Genomic DNA, 21,860 nt, shown 5'->3' on the forward strand with positions numbered 1-21,860 from the left:
CCCGGCAGCCGAGCATTTTGTAGAAGAAATGGAAGCAATCCATCGTCAGCTCCAACTCAACTTAGAAAGGGCGAAGGAAGAATACAAGAGGCAGGCAGACAAGAACCGAAGGGAAGGTGAAACCATAAGGGTGGGAGATAGGGTGTGGCTGTCAACCCAAGGGTTGCCGTTCAAAGGAGGTTGTAAGAAATTAAGACCCAGGAGATTGGGTCCCTTTGAGGTCATTCAACAGGTCAACCCAGTGGCTTTCAGGCTCCGGTTACCCAACCACATGAAACTGCACCCAGTATTTCACAGGTCGTTACTGTCACCGTATGAGGGGGGACGAGAAGGGATGGCCACTCGGGGACCGGTCATAGAAGAAAGGGAATGCAGCAGCCATGTGGCAGAAATCCTCGACGCCAGATGGAAGGGGGATCAGGTGGAGTATTTGGTAGCGTGGGAAGGAGAACCGGAGTCAGAAAACACTTGGGTAATGGCAGAAGATATCAATGACGAGGTATTGATAGAAACGTTCCATCAAAGGTTCCCAAGGAAACCTCAGCCTGTGGAGAGGTTCCGGAGGGAATACTTTGGGACCACCGATGAGGAGGAGGAGTTGGAAGGATTCTCGGAATCGGAAGGGGAAGGGGAGATGGACTCTGAGGAGGAGGAGTACTTCGAGACCAGGAACCGCAACAGGTGGAGAGAAGTGTTCGGGACATCGGAAGATGAAGGAAGTTCATTCCGGGGTTTTGCCTCCTCACCGCCCGTAGAGGAGGGGGCGAGAGGGGATGAAGGGGGCCCTGGAGGGGAGGTGGATGTCAGGGAACTGCCATCGGAAGGAAGGGAAGTGAAAGGGCTCACACAGGTTGGGAGAGACTCAGCAGCTGAAGAGGGAACCAGTAGGGGGAGAGGAGCTGGGCTGAGGGAAAGGGAGCTGGAGGGATGGCTCAGAGACACTTCCAGCGAAAACAGTGGGGAGGTTTCAGGACCTCCTGTAGGGACACCCACTCCTCGCCGGAAACTGTCACGCAGAGAGTCCAGAAGACGTGTTTCCGTTAAGGAGCTTTTATGTTGGAAGCGATTCCGAAAGCAACCACTGTCGGAATCTGCCAGCGACTGACGGAGCCATGTTTAAGGGGCTCCGTTACAGACAGAGGTTTGCAAACTTGACCAAACTCTGAGGGACTAGGATTTTACACACAAGCAGCTCATCGTCCCATCACAACTACCAACCAACCAACCAAACAAACAAACAAACAAAACTCTTGGTGATCTAATTCACCTCACAATTTGAGCATTCTGTGTCTGAGCAGTAGCTTCAAGGCCTGCTGAGCTGTACTAGGATTTTCCATTCTAGCACAGCCCACCACACTGGAAAGGAAAAATGAGTCACCTGATATCATAGCATTATCAGGTGTCTATAATGTCCCTGCTTGCTCACCTGTCTTCTGAACTATATAACCCTACCCTGCACAGTTCTCAACGAAATGTGCATTCCAATGTACACTTGGATGAACACCCGGAGTCATCCTGGTGGAAAAAAGTCACATATAACTCTTTATTTGAAGGCTCAACCAGACTGAGTAGGTGTTGGCATTTGTTTGAAAAGTTTGTACTGAATATTAAGATTATTATTATTTATTTTCATCTTGCCTCTCCTTCCAGAAGGAGCCCAGAGTGGCCATTTAAACAATGAATAAATGCAGTTTAAAAATCTTGACAGCTAGCCATCTCAAACCTGTCAGAAATGATGACAGTTCGAGATGCAGGTTTGAGTTGTCTTTTAGCCCAAGCAACCCGGGTTCAAAAACAGTCCTGGCAAAAAATGAGGAACTTGGTGTTGGAACTTTCTACACAATTCAACAGATTTGTACTTGTAAACCTGCATGTGTCGCTCTAGTATCACATTGCATAGTATTGGTTTCATCATGAATAAATAATAAAAAATAATAATGTGGACATCTATTTCACAGCAAGAACTTGCAGAAATATAAACCAACTTGGGAAATAAGCACACAGTTTTTAACTGTCTCTGGCGCTTAAGTTTGGACTTGTAGACTGCAAACCTTAACTTACATTAAAACGCTGCCTGTATGGAGTAAAGGTAAAGGTAAAGGGGCCCCTGACCATTAGGTCCAGTCGTGGCCGACTCTGGGGTTGCGGCGCTCATCTCACTTTACTGGCCGAGGGAGCCGGCGTACAGCTTCCAGGTCATGTGGCCAGCATGACTAAGCCGCTTCTGGCGAGACAGAGCAGTGCACAGAAACACCGTTTACCTTCCCGCCAGAGTGGTCCCTATTTATCTACTTGCACTTTGACATGCTTTCGAACTGCTAGGTTGGCAGGAGCAGGGTGTCAAGGGCCGTGTCGGCCGGCTGGTCTTCCCCTGGGCAGGTGGGCAGGTGTCTCAGTATAGCCCCACTTTGCTCCGGTGGGGATGCGGTTGTTCCAGTGGCATCGGATGGGCTGACGCCCTCCCCGCCCAGCGCCCGCACCCACCCACCCACCCTGGGCACCAGCAACTGATGCTACACCACCGTGTTCAGTGGCTGTGGTGGCAACTCACCCTTCCCCCAATGACGGTCTCTATAATTTGGATCCCAGCCTTCCTTCATAATTGCATGTACAAAGCAGTATTTCAAAAACTCCAGGCAGCATACATCCCCCAAAACCCAAGCTATTTACTTTCACTTAACAGGAGTTCCCTATCTCCCAGCCCCCTGCTGGTGGTGGCTGGGTGGATTGGGGAATTCTTGAGAATGGTGTGAAATATCCTGCAGGAAGCTGCTGATGGAGGGGGAAGTTGGTGAAAATCACTTTATGTGAATAGAGGAGCAACTTGGGATTCAAGTCTATTTATTCCTTAGGAAGACTTGCATCTGTGGTCATTATAAGAAATACAGTCGTACCTTGGAAGTCGAACGGAATCCGTTCCGGAAGTCCGTTCGACTTTCAAAACGTTCAGAAACCAAATCGCAGCTTCTGATTGGCTGCAGGAAGCTGCTGCAGCCAATCAGAAGCCACGGAAGCCCCGTCGGATGTTCGGGTTCCAAAAGAACATTCGCAAACTGGAACAATCACTTCTGGGTTTGCGGCGTTCAGGAGCCAAAACGTCCGAGTTCCAGGGCGTTCAGGATCCAAGATACGACTATATTCAAAAGCAGACACAACAAATGCTCTTAAAACACACAACCTTGGGATTTAATAGTGACTATATTAAGGAACTTTTGAAGCTTCCTGTGAATCTTGTCTGGATTTCCTGTTCCCACCCTCCCTCAAATGGGTATACACAATTGCATTTTAGACTATGTTTACGATTCTTCCCCCCCCCCAAAAAAAACCCAGTTGTTATTATTTCTGCTTTCATGCGTATTTCATCCAGTACCTCTTTGTAAGAAGACATAATCCTTTCAATGGCATCTGCTCCCGAGGCCAATAAATTTCTTGAAGTGGTGAAGGTTTCCGTCCTCTCGCTGACCATCGCTTGTTTCTGACCATCTTCTAATTCTAAAGGCAAGAAAGAAAGCTTAATTAGAGCAAACCTACTTGAAGCATATTCTAACTCCACTAAAGAGAAACTTCTCTAGAAGGAAAGGAGATGCGGGCAAAATTTGTGTAGTTAAATCAGAATCAGTCAAACGCAGTTGCCAAATCCTGACTCAAAGAATGGGCCTGTGGCAGCAGCAGCGTGTCAAGGAGACCTTGACAAATACTCCTTCTCTTGCCAGCACACTCAAGGAAGGGAAACTGCAGCATCTGCCTAAAGTCTCCCCACTATGCAGTCATCAAAAATACAAGAGCATTTGAGTAATTCCGGTTCTGGAAGAACAGTTTTGGAGAGACTGCGGCAACTCAATTTCATATTTGCATCTCAGCATAATTCAAAGCACTGGTAGCTACATTTAAAACCCTGCAATCAGGTGGCAAATGCGTAGTCTGATACGGCCCCTGAAAACCCCTGGTAGTTTGGTGGCAGCAGATACAAAAACAAATGCAGTCCTACCGATCTCATTTGGGTCACATGGTGAAGTACCTGGCACAGATTTCTGCTGCAGTTGCCAGGGGGAAAGGATGTGGGGGAAATTGTGTGCAGTCAAAATTGTGCTACGATTTCCATCGAGGGCCAAGGATCCAAATTCCACAGCCCATCATGGAGTGCTGTGTGCGCGCTCTGGTATACATACATGTGTGCGAGGGCACTTTTATACTACACACATTTGGGGGGCCATTGACATGTAGCCAGTGTGGTGTGGTGGTTAAGAGCGGTGGACTCGTAATCTGGTGAACCGGGTTCGCTTCCCCGCTCCTCCACATGCACCTGCTGGGTGACCTTGGGCTAGTCACACTTCTCTGAAGTCTCTCAGCCCCACTCACCTCACAGAGTGTTTGTTGTGGGGAAGGAAGGGAAAGGAGAATGTTAGCCGCTTTGAGACTCCTTAAGGGGAGTGAAAGGCGGGATATCAAATCCAAACTCTTCTTCATCTTCTTCTTCCTTGGAGGACCATGTAGCTATCGGGTGATAAAGCTTTGACCCAAAGGCCTCGGATCCAAAATACCCAAAGGAATACATTCTGCTATATCAATTTACCTGCTCCCTCCACTCCTCTTAGTGTGGAGCACAACTGATTGTGGCAAGAGATAGGGCTTTTGAGGAGCACCAAAAACCATGCACCAGGCAGGGGTAAAAAAGCCACTCTCTAGTTGTCATGTGCTGGCTGGTGAGGATGCAATAGGCCTCCAGCGTCACTTACGGACTCATTGTTAAAACCGTGTTTATGGAAGACAATCTTACTCAGCTACGAGTGATTGCCAAAGAAGAAGAAGAAAAGAAGGTGAAGACTTTTATAAAGTTTGGCAATCTTTTTCTTTGCTAAGCACCTAATATTTTATTTTAAAGGTGTGGTTCATGTCTCTGCTTCTGTTGTATTTTCACTGAACTTTAACTGAATTATTATTATTATTTATTATTTATTAAGTTTCTATACAGCTCTTCATCCAAGGATCACAGGGCATTTTACAATATAAAACTGAAACTTCAGGAAGGGATACACGATTATGTGGATTTCAAAAACACATGTGTTGTTTTTAAAGGACAGTAAGGTTTTAAATTGTTGCAAGACACTCTGAGTACCGCCATAGGGACCAGAAGGGTGGGACAGAATTTTTAATATAAAAATAAATACAAATAGTATAACATGAGCAAACAAATGACAACAATTGTCTTCGGCTTTGCCATTACCCAGTGGTTTGTCACCCAATGCCCCATGATTCCTGTTTGTACGTCTTAAAAATATTTCACTCATTCGTTTGTTCATTCTGTCCCTGTTTTCATCATACAAAATGATCCCAGAAGGGAATACAATCAATTATCATTAAAATAAAACATAATCCATAGTGCAATTGACTGAAGGCAAATTCTATTGTGTGTGTTAAAAAAACAAACCAACCTGTCATCAAAGTAGAATTTAGGAAGCCTTAGGAAGTCAAAGAAGAATTTAGGAAGCAAAGAGTTCATTCTTGTACACACTGTATATATCTATTTATAATATTTATAAGCTGCCCTTCCCAAGGTGACACAGAAGTTTACGGTTATTTATATTGCATATTGATTATTCAAAAACATAATGCTAAAAATGAAGAACAAATAACACTAGTGACATTTAAAAGCAATAAAACACGTCTAAGTCACATGGGCCGCCATATTGCTCACTGCTGGAAGGTTCCAAATTATCTTTAAAAAGCAACCATATACAGCGCATCACCTCCCTTGGAGAAGCAGATGGAAACAAAATTTTCACTCACAGAGCGATGACACTTCAGCCAAAACCTCTGCGTTACAGTGGAACCTTGGTTCTTGAACACACTTCATTCCGGGAGTCCATTCAACTCCCGAAACTGTTCCAAAACCAAGACGCAACTTCTGATTGGCTGCAGGAGCTTCCTGCACTCAAGCGAAGGCCGTGTTGGATGTTTGGCTTCCGAAAAACATTCAAAAACCAGAACACTTACTTCCCGGTTTTCGGCGTTTGAGAACGAAGATACGACTGTACTTCCCTCAATTTTTTCATGCAGATGTTAAAATGCACGGGGCACACAATGGAATCTTGTGGCACACCGTAGGTCAATGGCCAACCCAGCAAAATGCTCCAGAAAGATACCATGTTTGATGATATGGAAAGTTACTTAGAGGTTCAGGAGAACCAATCCAACTGAACTTCCTCATCCAGCCTTCATTGTAAGTTGTCCAACAAGACAACCATGGCTGTGTCTATCCCATAGCCAGGCCTGAAACTGGGAGAGTAAGCTCCACTGAGCTCAGGGGCGGATTAGAGTCACATAGGATTTGTACTGTAAATCCTGAATAATTTCTTCACCTCTACCATTAATCACTGATCATTACTAGAACTCTAACAACTTGTTTCATTAGGGAAGTTTTTAATGACTGAAGTTTTAATGTATTTTTAATCTTTTGTTGGAAGCCGCCCAGAGTGGCTGGGGAGACACAGCCAGATACGTGGGGTAGAAATAATAATTATTATAATATTATTATTATCATTTATATTCACTATATTTTTTCCACAGAATTCAAGGCGGTGTTCCCAGGCACTGGCAAAAAACTAATTAGTTTCAGCAAAGTCCCCGTGTTATGTCCTCTCAAGGGTCGACTTTCATTTGCTTGTTTTGACTAGAACAGCTATTAAATATGTTCTTGTTATTTTAGAAAACAAGACCCCCCCATTTGAGAATATTACAATAATGCATAGTTGAATAAAGAGATGTACTTTGTGGGGAATCATTTTGTTTTCGTCACTAGGAATTATGTTTGCGTTGTGAGAGAGGAAAAAACCTTAACTTTTTTTTTAAACGCAAACTGACAAGGAAATGTGGAGAAGTCTGGGAAAATGACAAAAGGGAATGAAACTGAAATTATGCATCCCAAGTCAAGCCTCTTTTGAGGAATGGGGTGGGGAAGAAAGAGGGAGAATAATTTCCTGGAATATCCTGACATGTCAGGCTGCCCCATTCAATGGTTTGTTTCAGACCCCATTTGCATATATCCACTGCTGCAGTGGGATAGGCGATAACTAAATGCTGAATATAATAAATAGTGTTTGCACAAATCAGTTTAATGTATTGATTACACGGTATGAACTGGCTAGAATTCGTCTCATTTTCTCTTTCTTTCTGAGACTGCTTGCAAGTACAGAAAAGGCATTGCATGATGTGCTAAACTAGTTATCAGAAACAATTAAGAAAAGAACAAAAATTGCATGTGTGTAATAGCAATAGCTGGACCCACCTTTATTTAAAGGGCAACAAATCTGTAGTTGTTTCTTTTAGTATTATTGTACGTTTACTGCCAAGAAAACGTGATGGGGGATTTTCTGCCTCAGGCACCAAAGTAATTTGACCTACCTTGGGCACTAAGCCCCTTGACTTGAGCCTGGGGGCACCATTTACTATTCTGCCCAAGGCAACAAAAGGTTTTTGGGTAGGACAGCTGTTTTTATAACTTACCATATTTTTTGCTCTATAAGACACACTTTTTCCCTCCTAAAAAGTAAGGGGAAATGTGTGTGCGTCGTATGGAGCGAATGCAGGCTGCGCAGCTATCCCAGAAGCCAGAACAGCAAGAGGGATTGCTGCTTTCACTGCGCAGCGATCCCTCTTGCTGTTCTGGCTTCTGAGATCCAGAATTTTTTTTTCTTGTTTTCCTCCTCCAAAAACTAGGTGTGTCTTGTGGTCTGGTGCATCTTATAGAGTGAAAAATACGGTAGTTTTTCCTAGAGTTGTTCCACCTAGCCACACAATGCTGGGCAGACACAGGGTTGCTGCAGCTAAGAATATGTAGACACCTTCCTGACCGATTCCTCCAGATAATCCCACTGGGATGAAACCGCCACACAAAACGTTTCACGTTCAATAAAATGTTATTACCGCCATCAGCAAATCCCGTCGCAGTGATGATAGGTACGGCCACCATAATCAAGCCGCTGCTGCTCCAGACGTACTTCATCAGAAACTGCTCCAGCATGATGTACCATAAGCGTTTGGACAAAATGAGGTTCATTTGGTCTGCTAGAGCTTTGTAACTTTTCTCTAGTTGGTTCATTTCTACCTACAGTGTAAAAATGCAGATACTGATAAGAGCATGGAACATGTGATTATGGATGCACTTTAAACAGATAAGCCTAAACAAGTGAATATATATCTGTCCAGAGATAGACAGAAGCCAACAATACCAGGTGACCAGTAAGTAAACTCATATTCTTACCTGGCTTTTAGTACACCATTAACACCAGTCCTGAAAGACCTACATTGGCTCCCAGTACGTTTCCGAGCACAATTCCAAGTGTTGGCCTTTTAAAGCCCTAAACAGCCTCGGCCCACTATACCTGAAGGAGCGTCTCCATCTCCATCGTTTTGCTCAGACACTGAGGTCCAGCACCGAGGGCCTTCTGGCAGTTCCCTCCCTGCGAGAAGTGAGGTTACAGGGAATCAGGCAAAGGGCCTTCTCAGTAATGGCACCTGCCCTGTGGAACGCCCTCCCGTCAGATGTCAAGGAAATAAACAACTATCTGACTTTTAGAAGACATCTGAAGGCAGCCCTGTTTAGGGAAGTTTTTAATGTTTGATCGTGTTTTTGATATTCTGTTGAGAGCTACCGGGGAAACCCAGCCAGATGGGTGGGATATAAATAAATTAATAATAATAATAATAATAATAATACTGTTAGGCAGGGTCTCAGTTGGTATATGTAGTTTTGATCAACTCAACAACCCAAACAGGGTAGCTTGGACATATCTTCCTAGAAGTGAAATATGCAGTGGAGGCTGGAACATTAAGGCAAACAAAGCACTCCTCTACCAACCTCAGCCTGCCCTCACTCAATCCCCACCCGCTTGCCCAAATTCTTACAACAAGCAGTCCAGCGAGGTGGCACTGCTTGTGAGCTTCATCCACCTTAGCCTCAGAGTTGCTCTTGCAGAACTCAGCAGGGAGGAGGATGGAGACAAAACTAGAATTAATTGACTGTGGTTTTACTTACTGCCTTCTCTTCTACCAATCCTAATGGGCAACAGCCAACAATGGAGATATGTTAATTCCCAAGCTTCGTGTAAGATAATGATAATAAGTATGGCAAGAGATTGTTACTCACTCATGCTTCCACTTTGTGTCCCATCTGGAACCACCAGAAAAGCAACCTTTGTATTAAAATGGTAACATAGGTAGACCTGTTGATTCAAGACACCTGATCCTGATTGTTTCACATATTATGTAGCAGCAAATCAAGGTGTGTACACCCAACAGCAACCTACCCCAGTTCCATGAGGGCTGTACCTATAGCCCAAATACTGCCTACTCTGATGGGCAGAAGACTTCCAGGGTATTAGACAGAAGTACATCTCAGCCCTGCTTCCATATCTATATAGAAATGTGAGAGGGTTGAACGTGGGACACCATATAGGTTCTACCACTAAGCTCCATCTCCTCAGTCACATAAAATGGTGACTCATTACAACTCTACCCATTCTACAGCTTCTCCATCAAGTTCAGTGTAGATCTTTGCACTATCCTATGGCATCCTTTCAAGAAGTAATGTTATGGAACAAATTACACCCTCTGGCTCCTATGGGACACTGCTGCTTTGGAATAAGAGCTAATCCTTTAAACATCCTGCAACCCTCTTCATTTTGCTTGGCTAAGGAATCTCTACCAACATATACCAGCTGAACATCTGGCCAGTTAATGCTAACATCAACTCAATCACTTACAGCATGGATGATGATGATAATACTTTTATAACGAGTACAGATATTTATGAATCAGAATTGCTGTTTGCAAATGAATGGTGATTTTAGCAAATACCCATCTTCAAATTAAAACAAAACATTGTGTTGTTATTTTTAACTCCATCAAAATACAAACCAGGAGCCAAGGCAAGGATAAATAACTTAAAAGCAAATTATAACTTAATGGCTTTGTTGCTGCTTTTAGACTCAGACCTGCAAGTTTTACTTAGGTCAGAGAATTCTAGGAGCTTTGATTCAGTCAAACTTGATTATAAAAATTGCTTTTAATAATGTTTGTGTGCTTCTGGCTGGAGCTGTGATCTTTGAAGTATGGCAAAACATCATTTGCTGGACCATCCTCGGGAATTCTCAACTCTGTTTTTGTGGGGAATGCTCTATTTAAGTGCATAACTGATATAGGCTTAGGTACCTGACAGATGCTGAACGTGAAAATGAGCAGTCCGTTATTTTTCAGAGGATTAACCCTTCTATAGGTTCTGTTATACACTCAGATAAAAATATTCCTTTGATCAACTTTCCTTTCTGTTTTCCTCTGAATGAGCCTGAAACTTGATTCTGACTCCCATTGGCCCACATGCAATCCCTTGTGAGGCTGCATGGGTTCTTCATCAGCTTGTGTGGATGCTACTGCCTCCATATGAGGCCAACACACACAATCACTGTAAGTTGCAAGAGGACTGCTAAAACTGGTACAAACTGTGATGGCTGCATATACGAGTGCCACATCAAAGCACTTATCACCAGCAGTGCCTCATTTCCCCACGCCAAGCAGTTGAGTGGGCACCACCAAGCACACGCCCACGTGCTGCAAGTCAACTGCGAATTCCTCAAACGCTGACAGCTAAACTTGCCCATGGCTGCATATCAATCATTTCCTGCATAGCCTTAAGAGGTTAGGAAGGCTATAGCCAGAAAACTTCTATTCTAGATAATAGGGTAAGGGTAAAGGTAAAGGTAAAGGGACCCCTGACCATTAGGTCCAGTTGTGGTCGACTCTAGGGTTGCGGCACTCATCTTGCTTTACTGGCCGAGGGAGCCGGCGTACAGCTTCTGGGTCATGTGGCCAGCATGACTAAGCCGCTTCTAGCGAACCAGAGCAGTGCACGGAAACACCGTTTACCTTCCCGCCGGAGCGGTACCTATTTATCTACTTGCACTTTGATGTGCTTTCGAACTGCTAGGTTGGCAGGAGCAGGGACCGAGCAACAGGAGCTCACCCCGTTGCGGGGATTCAAACCGCCGACCTTCTGACTGGCAAGTCCTAGGCTCTGTGGTTTAACCCACAGCGCCACCCGCGTCCCCAGATAGTAGGGTAGGAGAGCTGAAAAGAATGCCAATATATTTCACATCTGGCAAACAATGTGCCCCTTTGGTTTCAGATGGTACATGGGTAAGGTAAAGGTAAAGGTACCCCTGCCCGTATGGGCCAGTCTTGACAGACTCTAGGGTTGTGCACCCATCTCACTCAAGAGGCCGGGGGCCAGCGCTGTCCGGAGACACTTCCGGGTCACGTGGCCCGCGTGACAAAGCCGCATCTGGCGAGCCAGCGCAGCACACGGAAACACTGTTTACCTTCCCACCAGTAAGCAGTCCCTATTTATCTACTTGCACCCGGGGGTGCTTTCGAACTGCTAGGTTGGCAGGCACTGGGACCGAGCAACGGGAGCGCACCCCGCCGCGGGGATTCGAACCGCCGACCTTTCGATCGGCAAGCCCTAGGTGCTGAGGCTTTTACCCACAGCGCCACCCGCATCCCAGATACATGGGTAGATGAGTCTAAAAGCCTGGGACACAAATTTTCACAGCCTTCCAGTGTATGTGGTGGTTCATTTACCAGAAGTGATATATTCAGCATTAAGTATGGAAGTGTTTACTCAATTCTGAGCAAACTAAGCTCCTTGATGTATTATTTTGTTCTAGGAGGCTTAGTTTGTTCTGGGTTTTCTAGTCTCGTTTACCCATGTACCATCTGAAACCAAAGGGCACATTGGTTGCCAGATTTTAATTTTTTCCAGCTCTCCTGGAAAGCAACATTTTGGGAGAATTTGGAGGTACAGCTGGTATGAATCAGGCCTGCATTGTTCTTGCACCAGCTCTAAGTCTAGGCCAGTTCCTTGTTCATCAGCACAGCCATGATGGTGATGGGAGTCTCTCCTTGTATTGCTCCAAGGAAGACAACTTCTTCTCCTTCCACCTGTGCTAAAGACCAATGTGACACCATAAGAAGTTCTGGTGCAAGCAGGACCTAGGTCCAGGTTAGCGACATAAGAAGAGCCCGTTTTTAAGGTGGAAAACTCTGTCCCCACATTAAAACAAATTTTTAAAATGCGCACTGAATATATTTGCCACCTTGATTTTTTTAAAATACTCATTCATTTTATGTAACTAGTTGTTAAAGCACCCACAACACTTTGGCCTGAGCTATTTAAAGACTTTGCAGCGCTGCATCTCTGCTCAGCTACGCAGATCAATGGCAAAGGTTGTATTGCTGTCCACATTGAAAGAGCAAAGTTTTCCCCAGGCTGCCAAGTGAAAGTGCTGCATTGATCAGGGTGGGACAGGAGGGGGAGGGGAAATGATTTCTTGCAACCAGGACATTTGAAAGAATAGGAAGAACAGTCTATAAGAAACGAACGAAAACAAAGCCCATTTTATGCTTAGCCCTCACATGTGTTTTCTCAGGAGTGAGTCCCTCTAAATTCAGTGGAGCTTACTTGCCAGTAAGGGTTTAGGGATTGCAGCCTTTGGCACTCTTACACGGGAGTAAGCCCTACTGAATATGATGGATTTACTTCTGAGTTAGTCATGCATAGGCCTGCACTATCAGTCATCCAAACAACTGGGAGAGAAAGAGTAGAAAATGGGATTCACATGGGAGTGTGCAGATAAGTCCGTGGCCTTTTTATTTTGTATTAAATTAATCCCAAACCTCAGGTTCTGCAGCCACTGTGGCTGCAACAGAAGGGAAATTCACCCTTTTGTAGGAAGAAAAGAGTGCTTAGCATGTATTAAAGGGAGAGAGCTAATGACTGTTAAGCTACTACTGCCAGTACTTGCTCTGGCCTTTTCCAGGTAAAGGAGAAAAACAAAGCTCCTTTACTAAGCCTGCAGGATATTGTAAACAGGTCTGGGTGTCATAGGAATTCAACTCTCCCAGGGATGAGGGCAGCAGCAGTAGGAGGGATTGCCAAGTACTACAGCTGAGAGGTCTCTCCTGTCTCCGATGTCACCCAGCTCCTGTGTCTCCTCCTCCTCCTCCTCCTCCTCCTCCTCTTCTTCTTACCTTGTGGCCCCTGTAGAAGGCGATCTCCTCCACGTTGGCGATGATCCGAGAGTGGACGTAGCGCAGGTAGCCCTTGCGCTGGGCCTCCTCGGCCACCAGCTTGCCAAACCTGGGCGAGCAGGCTTTGAGCACCTTGGCGGTGGCGTAGACCACCAGCCCGGCCAGGAGCGTGGGCCCGATGGGGCTGGCCCCCCTGGACCTGGCCGTCTGGATGAGGGTGTAGGAGGTGAGCACCACGTCGAGGATGGGCTTGGTTAGGTTGGAGTAGAGGTGCGCCACCGACTGCGAGAACATGGCCATGTCCTCGGTGAGCGACTGGTCCGGGTTGGCCAGCCGGCTGTCCATGTTGATCACCTTGTAGTAGGTCTGGTCGGCGAAGTAGGTCCGGTAGGCGTGATCCACCAGGCGGGTGCGGAAAGCCAGCGCCAGCTTGCCCTCCAGGTAGCGGATGGCGCTGTTGACGAAGGTGGCCGGGATGGCGATGGCCAGCCACTTGATCAGCTTCCAGGCGAAGCTGCGCGGCCGCTTCTCCACGATGCTCTTGACGATCTTGCCGTCCAGGCCGGCCACGTAGATGGAGAGGAAGGTCCGCGACACCAGCGCCGCCGAGTGCAGGCACAGCCAGCCGCTCTCCGCGCTCACCGCCCGCGGGAAGAGGATCTTGCGCAGCGCCAGCAGCTGGCGGAAAAATTCCGCATTGGCCGCCGGAGACGCTCGGCCGGCGGCGGGGAGACCCGGGCAAGGCAGCAGCTGCAGCTCCGGAGGAAGATCAGCCCGGCTGCCGCTGGCCATCTGCCTCTGCTGCGGGTCCTTCTTGCAGCCCGCCTGCCGGAGCCGCCTGCGGACCAGCGGGCAGAGGATCTTCAGCCCGTACACCGCAGCCAGCAAGCACGCCGCCCTCTTCGCGGCGCCCGAGCGGCTCCATTTCTCGCGCCCGGGGGGCATTTTCCCGGGGATCCTCCTCCTGCCTGGCTTATCTATTCCACCCGCCCAGAGGGAGGGGCGCAGGGACGGCAGCCGCTCATCCAGGCCTGGGGAGACCCATCTTCACGTGGCCCCCTTCCCCCCGCGCCGCCGATCGCGCCCGCGTCCCAGGCGGAATGACTCCGGGTCCGCCGGCAGCCGAGGCTTTTTCCCTGCCACCACCGGCGAATCATTGCCCACCCCGCCGCGGCAAGCCACGCCCCCGCCGCCCGCTCATTGGTCGCCGAGGCCTGGGAAATCCTCGGCCGGCGAGCGGCGTCGCTTTCCTTCTGGTCCTCCACAGCGCTCTCGGTTAAAAAGTGGGATTCCGAAGCCGAGCAGCGGAAATCCTTTCCGCTGCCGGGTTGGTGTAGCGTCGAAAGCATCTGCTGTCATCTCTCTCTCTCTCTCTCTCTCTCTCTCTCATAGCTGTCAACTTACAGATTTGAAATAAGGGACCAGCAGCCTCGAAAATAAGGGATCAGCAGCCAAAATAAGGGATTTTGCATAGCTTATACAGTGGTACCTCGGGTCACATACGCTTCAGGTTACAGACTCCACTAACCCAGAAATAGTGCTTCAGGTTAAGAACTTTGCTTCAGGATGAGAACAGAAATCGGGCTCCGGCGGCGCGGCAGCAGCAGGAGGCCCCGTTAGCTAAAGTGGTGCTTCAGGTTAAGAACAGTTTCAGGTTAAGAATGGACCTCCGGAACGAATTAAGTACTTAACCCCAGGTACCACTGTACATCAATCCGGCACTGATGTAGCCATGCTGCTTTGGCTGCCACTGACTGTGTTTTGCAGGGAGTTGGACTAGATGATCCTAAGGGTCTACGACTCCGACCAAAGAAGAGTGGCGGACAAAACTGGTGAACAACGTTGAGATGGCAAAGCTTACAGGCAGAATTAGAAACCAAGAAGAGGACCTCTTTAATAAAGAATGGAGAAAGTTTATAATTTATTTGAAAAGCTATTACAAATACATACATACATAGAGTTATATATATTGGTAGGATTGACAGAAAACTTGTAATAAAATTTTGAACTATGGATGGACAAATGCTTTATAAAAATAGAGTTATGAAAGGGATGCAGAGGGGGGAATCACTACATTAAGATGCTGCACTGGTTGGAGGGAATGCTAAGCAGCACGTCGGGGCTGCCGTCGTCCTGGCACGAGGAGTTCCATCGGCCCTTCCTCGAGAGAGAGGGAGGGAGAGAGACTGGCCCACACCGCCCGCGAGCCCGGCATGAGGTGGTTGCGGCGCCACGGCAGCCACTAAAGTGCCGCCCTTCTGCACCCCTCCCCATCCCCTCCTCTTCCTCCTCCCTCAGGCCGCCTCCTCAGCTGCCGCTGCCGTCTCCGGCTTCCCCTGGCAGCGCGGTGGAAGTCTCGCAAGAGAAGGGCTGCCTGCCCACCTGCCACCACCCATCTCCTCATGACACGCCCCTGAGGGGGAAAAGGGAGAGACGGAGACATGACAGCTCGTGCACGTGCTCTCTCGCGCGGCGGAGGACCCCGAGCCGCTGCTTCCCTCCTGAACCAGGCGAGCATGAAACCCGGGAAATTTAAGGGATATCATCAATCCGGGACAGCAGTGGGAAACGGTACTGGGATAAGGGAGTTTCCCGCCAAATAAGGGACGGTTGACAGCTATGCTCTCTCTTCTCCCAGTGGTGGCATGCGGTGATCTCGGTGAATTCCCTTTCGGGATCTGCTGCCCCACACGTGCTCCTGTCCTGGGGAAAGGTGTGGAACAGAGGGGTGGAAGGAGGGGTTCCGCCCATCATCACAGGCTTTCCGAGATCGATCTGTAGCCTAGCCTGCAAAAACTTGCCCCTCTTTCTCCCCAGTTGCAGCCTTCCCTCTGCCCAGTTGCAGCCTTCCCAAAAGAGTTGCATTGCGAGCTAAGGCAGTGGAAGCTGAGAAATTGTCCCTGCTCACATCCAGGGCTTTAAAAAGAAGGGGTCTGCACATGCAAGTTCCCTGTGCATAGTGCTTCCTTGCATATTTGAATGAGCCTTGCAATCAGAGATGCAAAATTTGGAATCAACTTTAAAAAAACAACAACGAAGTTATCCCAGGAATGGGGACTGGTCAGGTGATTTGAGAATTCCGTGAATGAATCTGCATGTGCAAACTATTCTTTTGTTGTTGTTTAGTCGTTTAGTCGTGTCCGACTCTTCGTGACCCCATGGACCAGAGCACACCAGGCACTTCTGTCTTCCACAGTTTGGTCAAACTCATGCTGGTAGCTTCGAGAACACTATCCAACCATCTCGTCCTCTGTCGTCCCCTTCTCCTTGTGCCCTCCATCTTTCCCAGCATCAGGGTCTTTTCCAGGGAGTCTTCTCTTCTCATGAGGTGGCCAAAGTCTTGGAGCCTCAGCTTCACGATCTGTCCTTCCGGTGAGCATCAAAATATTATTATTGCTATTATTAATAACCCACACTTCACCCTAAGGTCCCAAGTCAGATTACAGCGCTTAAAACACATTGTTAAAAGAGTTTTAAATAATTTCCAATCAGAAATAAGGTGGGTCCTAAAAATATACATCTCAGGTGTCAAAAGCCAGGTTAAAGAGATGTCTTCAGCATCTTCTGGAAGCTGTATAATGAAGATGCCAGACCCACCTCTGTGCGGAGGGAGTTCCACAATTTAAGGGCTACCACAGAGAATTCCCTCTCCTGGGCTGTCAACCCCCCAAGGTTCAGAGAGTGATGGAACAACCTCTGCTGATCTTAACACCTAAGGGGGGGTTCTGTAGGGAAGAAGGCAGTTTTTTCAGATGGCCTACTAAGGAGAAGAGCTCTCTAGTCATTTCTATACTGTTCTCAGACAGACCCTTGAGCAATAGAAAATAGGTTTGCTGCTTTGGAGGTGAGGGGGACAGGGCCTTGGTACCATATTGATGCAATTGCATGTTGAGAAAAGTTTTGTTTTCTGCTTCTGCTAAAGGCACAGATGCCACATCAGAAAAATGGTAGTGACCTCAAAAGGACAAAAGGATTTAGGGCTCTCTGACAGCACTCCATTGATAGCAGAACTTGGCTAGCAGAAACTTCCTCATGCGCTAAGTGCTGAACTGAAAGACAAAGTGCTAAGAAGACCACAGCACAGTAATTATCATCTGGAAAAACCCTGTGTGGTTATTGCTGCCCTCATCCTGACATTGATTTAAATAATGTACAGTACATATATAAACTTCTATTCTTGTTTGTGAGCTAGCAAGAATACAGTTTAAGGCTTGAGGTTTTCACTTTCTGCAAGCCCAACCTTTTTATGGCACTGTTTTGATGCTGGCTTGTCTCATGAAGGCTGTGATCCTAACCACATCCATCGGCCCGATAATAAATGTTGGAAATGTAAAGAAATTGAAGGTACATTCTTTCACCTTTGGTGGACGTGCCCAAGGATTAAGGCTTTCTGGGAGATGATCTATAATGAAATGAAAAAGGTATTTAAATATACCTTCTTGAAGAAACCAGAGGCCTTTCTCCTGGGCATAGTCGGCCAATTGGTGCTAAAGAAGGATATAACTTTCTTTATGTATGCCACAACAGCAGCAAGAATACTTATTGCAAAGTACTGGAAGACACAAGATCTACCCACTCTGGAAGAATGGCAGATGAAGGTGATGGACTACATGGAACTGGCGGAAATGACTGGCAGAATCCGAGACCAGGGAGAAGAGTCGGTGGAAGAAGATTGGAAGAAATTTAAATACTATTTACAGAAATATTGCAAAATTAATGAATGTTAGAATGATGTCAGAATGATGTTAATTGGTTTTAGCAGCAATGTCATAAAGGTGTATGTAAAAATGGATTGTTAATAGGTGAGAATCTAAAGCTATAATATATTAAGTTAAAGGACTAAGACAAAAACAAAGAGGGAAAGGAATTGCTGAATTAACCAATTGAACTGGAATACAAAAAAGGGAGGTGAGAGGAGGTCAGGGAAGCAAGGAAATGAAATGTAAGATATGGAAGGATTGATTTGTTTTTAAGTGTTTTTTTTTTCTGTACTTTGTATTTTGTATGTTTTTTCTCTTTTTTATTTTTTTCTTTGTTTCTTTTCTCTTTAACTATGTAATTTTTTGTTTCTGAAATTTTAATAAATATCATTTAAAAGAAAATAAAATACTTGTAAGCACCAACACAACGATCCATTTTGCAACAAGAGGCTTGAAATGTCTTTTTCTTTTACAATGTGACTAATAACCATTCATGTCCTATCTAGTTTTCTTCCTTTGAGGACCAACGCATACCAGGAAGCAGCTGAAATACGGCTCATGTTTCATGGCCTGGGTTTTAGTCAATGCTGTTCAGCTTTTCTGCAGACCTATGACTGAGAGGCCATCACATATGCAAGCCATCTTGCCAGGTTCACCCCGAAATATGGCACCAATCATCTCCACATCCCTGTAATTAAGGGGCAGGTTGTACACATTGCAGATACACACACACAAACACACAACAAATGTGGCCATCATTTCTCATAAACAATGTAGTGCATATGAGTGTGATTTGAAAGCTCATGCACCCCCTTTAAAAACGGCTTCTGGTTGGTAACTCTGGTTTATCTGTCTGTGTTGAGTGGCCCCAAAGTGTCAAATGAAATAAATGAAATTTATGCAGACAGGTTGTTAACAGTTTATGGAGGTCACTTTGATCTAATTTAACTGTTAGACACATAAACATCCAGAAATATACATATACACACTGTGTGTGTGTGTGTGTGTGTGTGTGTGTGTGTGTGTCTTTTAAAAATACAGTTTGGTTATTTTAATTGTAACTGTTTTTAAACAAATGATATGGTTCAGAATGGAACAGCCATTTAATGGGGAGGGCATGGATGGGTTTTGGAGGCAAAGCATGTGGACCAAATAATGTGGTATTTGGAAGATTTCTGGAGCACTGCCATTACAGTAGCAAGAGGGCAAGTTGGAGAACTAACTGAAAGCAGAGTTCTGCAATGAGTCAGGAAGCCCAAAGTTAGATGTAACTGTAAACCAAAGTGAAGCTTGATAGAACACAGTCTGCACAGCAAGCTTTGTTTATTCAGCTTTTTCATTTAACCATTTATATTCCACTTCTCTACCAACTTGAGGCAGCATGCAGTATTCTGAAATCACGTCAGATATCACCACCCATATATAATAAGAAGCTCACAGCACTCCAAAAATGACACATTGCACAAAGCAGACCATATCAGCAGGATATGCAACATCTCTCAGCTTGCAGTATTTTAAAATCACACCCTGCCAGACTTGAGGTTATATTATGAAGTGTCATGTCTTTGTTGGTTGAAAGAATGGATGAAGTTAGAAAATAATGAATTATTGGATTTAGAAGGTTATGATAATAGATTCGGTTGCACGCGTATTTATGGTATGATAAAAAAAGAATACATAAAGGGTTTGAGAACCACATCTTTAGAGGATCTTTGATTGGAGTTTGGAATAGGTATAAAAATGTATTAGAGCCAAAGATTCCACATTGGTTATCACCATTAGAGGTTATGAGTATTAAAAAGATAAATATGAGCAGGAGATGGATAACATATGAGAAACTATTAAAAAAGGAAGGAAATAAGTGGAAATTGAAACCATATGAAGAAGTAAAAGAATATGTTAAGGATTGGCTGCATTATTTTCAGTTAAATGAAATGTTTAAAAAAGAGGTTTTAAAGAGGGGATATTCTGAAAAAGAATCTAGATTTCAACAAGAAATCTTAAACAATGAAGTGAAAATTTTATCTAAAATGTGTAAAATATTGTTGGAATGGAATACTGTGGACGAAGAGGTTAAATCTGTTATGATTAGTTGGGCTAGAGATTTCAGATATAATATTGAATTTGAGAAATGGACTAAATTATGGAAGGATGGGTTAAAGTTTACAGCTTGTACAACGATTAAGGAAAATGTTATGAAGATGTTATATAGATGATATATAACACCAGTAAAACTGGGTAAAATGTATAAAGTGTGTAATAAATGTTGGAAGTGTAAGGAGACAGAAGGAACATTTTACCATATGTGGTGGGAATGTAAGAAGGTAAAAAGCTTCTGGGAGATGATCTATAATGAGTTAAAGAAAATGCTGAAATATACTTTTTTAAAAAAACCAGAAGCTCTCTTGTTGGGAATACTGGATAATGAAATTAGTAAAAAAATGTGAAATTAGTTTTGTATGCAGTAACAGCAGCCAGAATTTTGCTGGCACAGAAATGGAAACAGGAAGAGATGCCCACGAAAGAAGAATGGAGGATGAAACTGATGGAATACGCAGAAATGGACAGATTGACGGGGAGAATTAGGAACCAACGTGACCAGAGATTCTCTGAGGACTGGAAGAAATTTACAGAGTATATCAAAATTTTCTGTGATGAGCAAATAACGTTCGTTGGCTTTCAAGAAGCTCTGTGAAATTACTGTTAGAAATATTGTTTAAAAAATATGATGTGATTAAGAGTATTTGAGTGCAATATAATATTGGGAAATGTGAGACAAGGATAAAAAATAAATGGAAAATTATCAGACAAGCTGAGGGAAGTTCTGGAAAAAAAGGTTTAAGTTAAAAATGGATGTATAATTTTGTAAAAATGTTTTTTTTTTATGGAAAATCTAATAAAAAATATTTATTAAAAAAAATCACACCAAGTGAATTAGCACCCATATCTAATTATATATAAATACATAGCGCTATAATTATAAAACATTGCACAAAACATAGCACGTTAACCAAGCATGAAATATATATTTACTTTTTTAAAAAAAATATTTTTTATTGATTTTCTTTCTTGCAACAAATATCCATAATCATTACTAAACATTCATTTTCCAATTTCCCCCCTCCCTGTTGACTTCCCTCAACCTCCATTTCTGGTTTGTTACATCAGATGGTAAAATCTACTGTTTATATGTGATACTATGTTTTCCCATTGTTATATTTCTTGTTCTCTGTAAATAAAATTGTAAATGTTTATTTAAATCCTGCCAGTGAGTCCATTTTTTTGTTGTTTCTGCAAATATGTTGTAAAGGGTTCCCATTCTTTTTCAAAGTCACTATTGTCCTTTTCATGCAACTTGTCCATTAATTTTGCTAACTCTGCATAGTTCATCAACTTTTCTTGCCATTGATCTTTGGATGGTTCTTCTCCGGTTTTGTGCTATTAACATTCTTGCTGCTGTTGTAGTACACATAAATAATGTCCGTTTTTCTTTTGGTGACTCTTGTCCCAAAATACCCAACAGAAAAGCTTCTGGTTTTTTAACAAATAACAAAATGTTATTTTAAACATTTTTTTTTCAATTCATTGTATATTATTTCCCATTTTAAAAAAATAATCTTTCAGTCCCACCACATATGGTAAAATGTACCTTCCCCATGAAATATATATTTACTGACCAACCAAATGGATGGGTTTAATGGCCCTTTTTAAGGACTAGAAGGGAATATACCTGACCAAGGCTGCAAGGCAATGAGGTCATATTTAGATGCTTTCCCCCACAATCTGAGGTATGGTGGTGACAAGATGCCAAGCAGATATGATCCCTGGCTCCTCTCATTTTAGAAACTGAACAAAAGGAAAGGGGATAATTAGGGAAACTTAAAAAAAAAAAGTATTTGCCAGGCTTGAAGGGCAAAACTGGCTGTGTGACTGGCATGCATCCGATCCCAAAGCTTGGAGGAAGGGAAAGAAAATCTTAATACATAAAGCAAATAAATAGGTTACCCAGAATAAAAGAGAATGGAATCTCATGTATAGCTCCCCAAATATGTTTCCATCCTTGCTGTGCTCAAGCTT

At 44.6% G+C, this 21,860-nt stretch overlaps 1 protein-coding gene across 2 annotated transcripts in view; it reads right to left on the reverse strand.

Annotated features, from left to right (window-relative positions):
• ABCD2 (ATP binding cassette subfamily D member 2) overlaps positions 1 to 21,860 on the reverse strand; it is a 99,867-nt gene that overhangs the window by 51,209 nt on the left and 26,798 nt on the right. The window contains exons 1-3 of one of the 2 annotated variants that reach the window (XM_081023609.1): positions 13,084 to 14,241; positions 7,924 to 8,104; positions 3,371 to 3,492 (exon numbers count right to left, since the gene is read on the reverse strand). In XM_081023609.1, coding sequence (XP_080879735.1) covers positions 3,371 to 3,492; positions 7,924 to 8,104; positions 13,084 to 14,028 — 1,248 coding nt within the window. In that variant the 5' untranslated portion in view covers positions 14,029 to 14,241. Of the gene's footprint in view, positions 1 to 3,370; positions 3,493 to 7,923; positions 8,105 to 13,083; positions 14,242 to 21,860 lie in introns of those variants that run through there. The other variant, XM_081023610.1, reaches the window with a different exon arrangement.

Source organism: Podarcis pityusensis (genome assembly GCF_964106645.2).
Source record: "Podarcis pityusensis genome assembly, chromosome: 10".
In the NCBI taxonomy this organism is placed as follows: Eukaryota; Metazoa; Chordata; class Lepidosauria; order Squamata; family Lacertidae; genus Podarcis; species Podarcis pityusensis.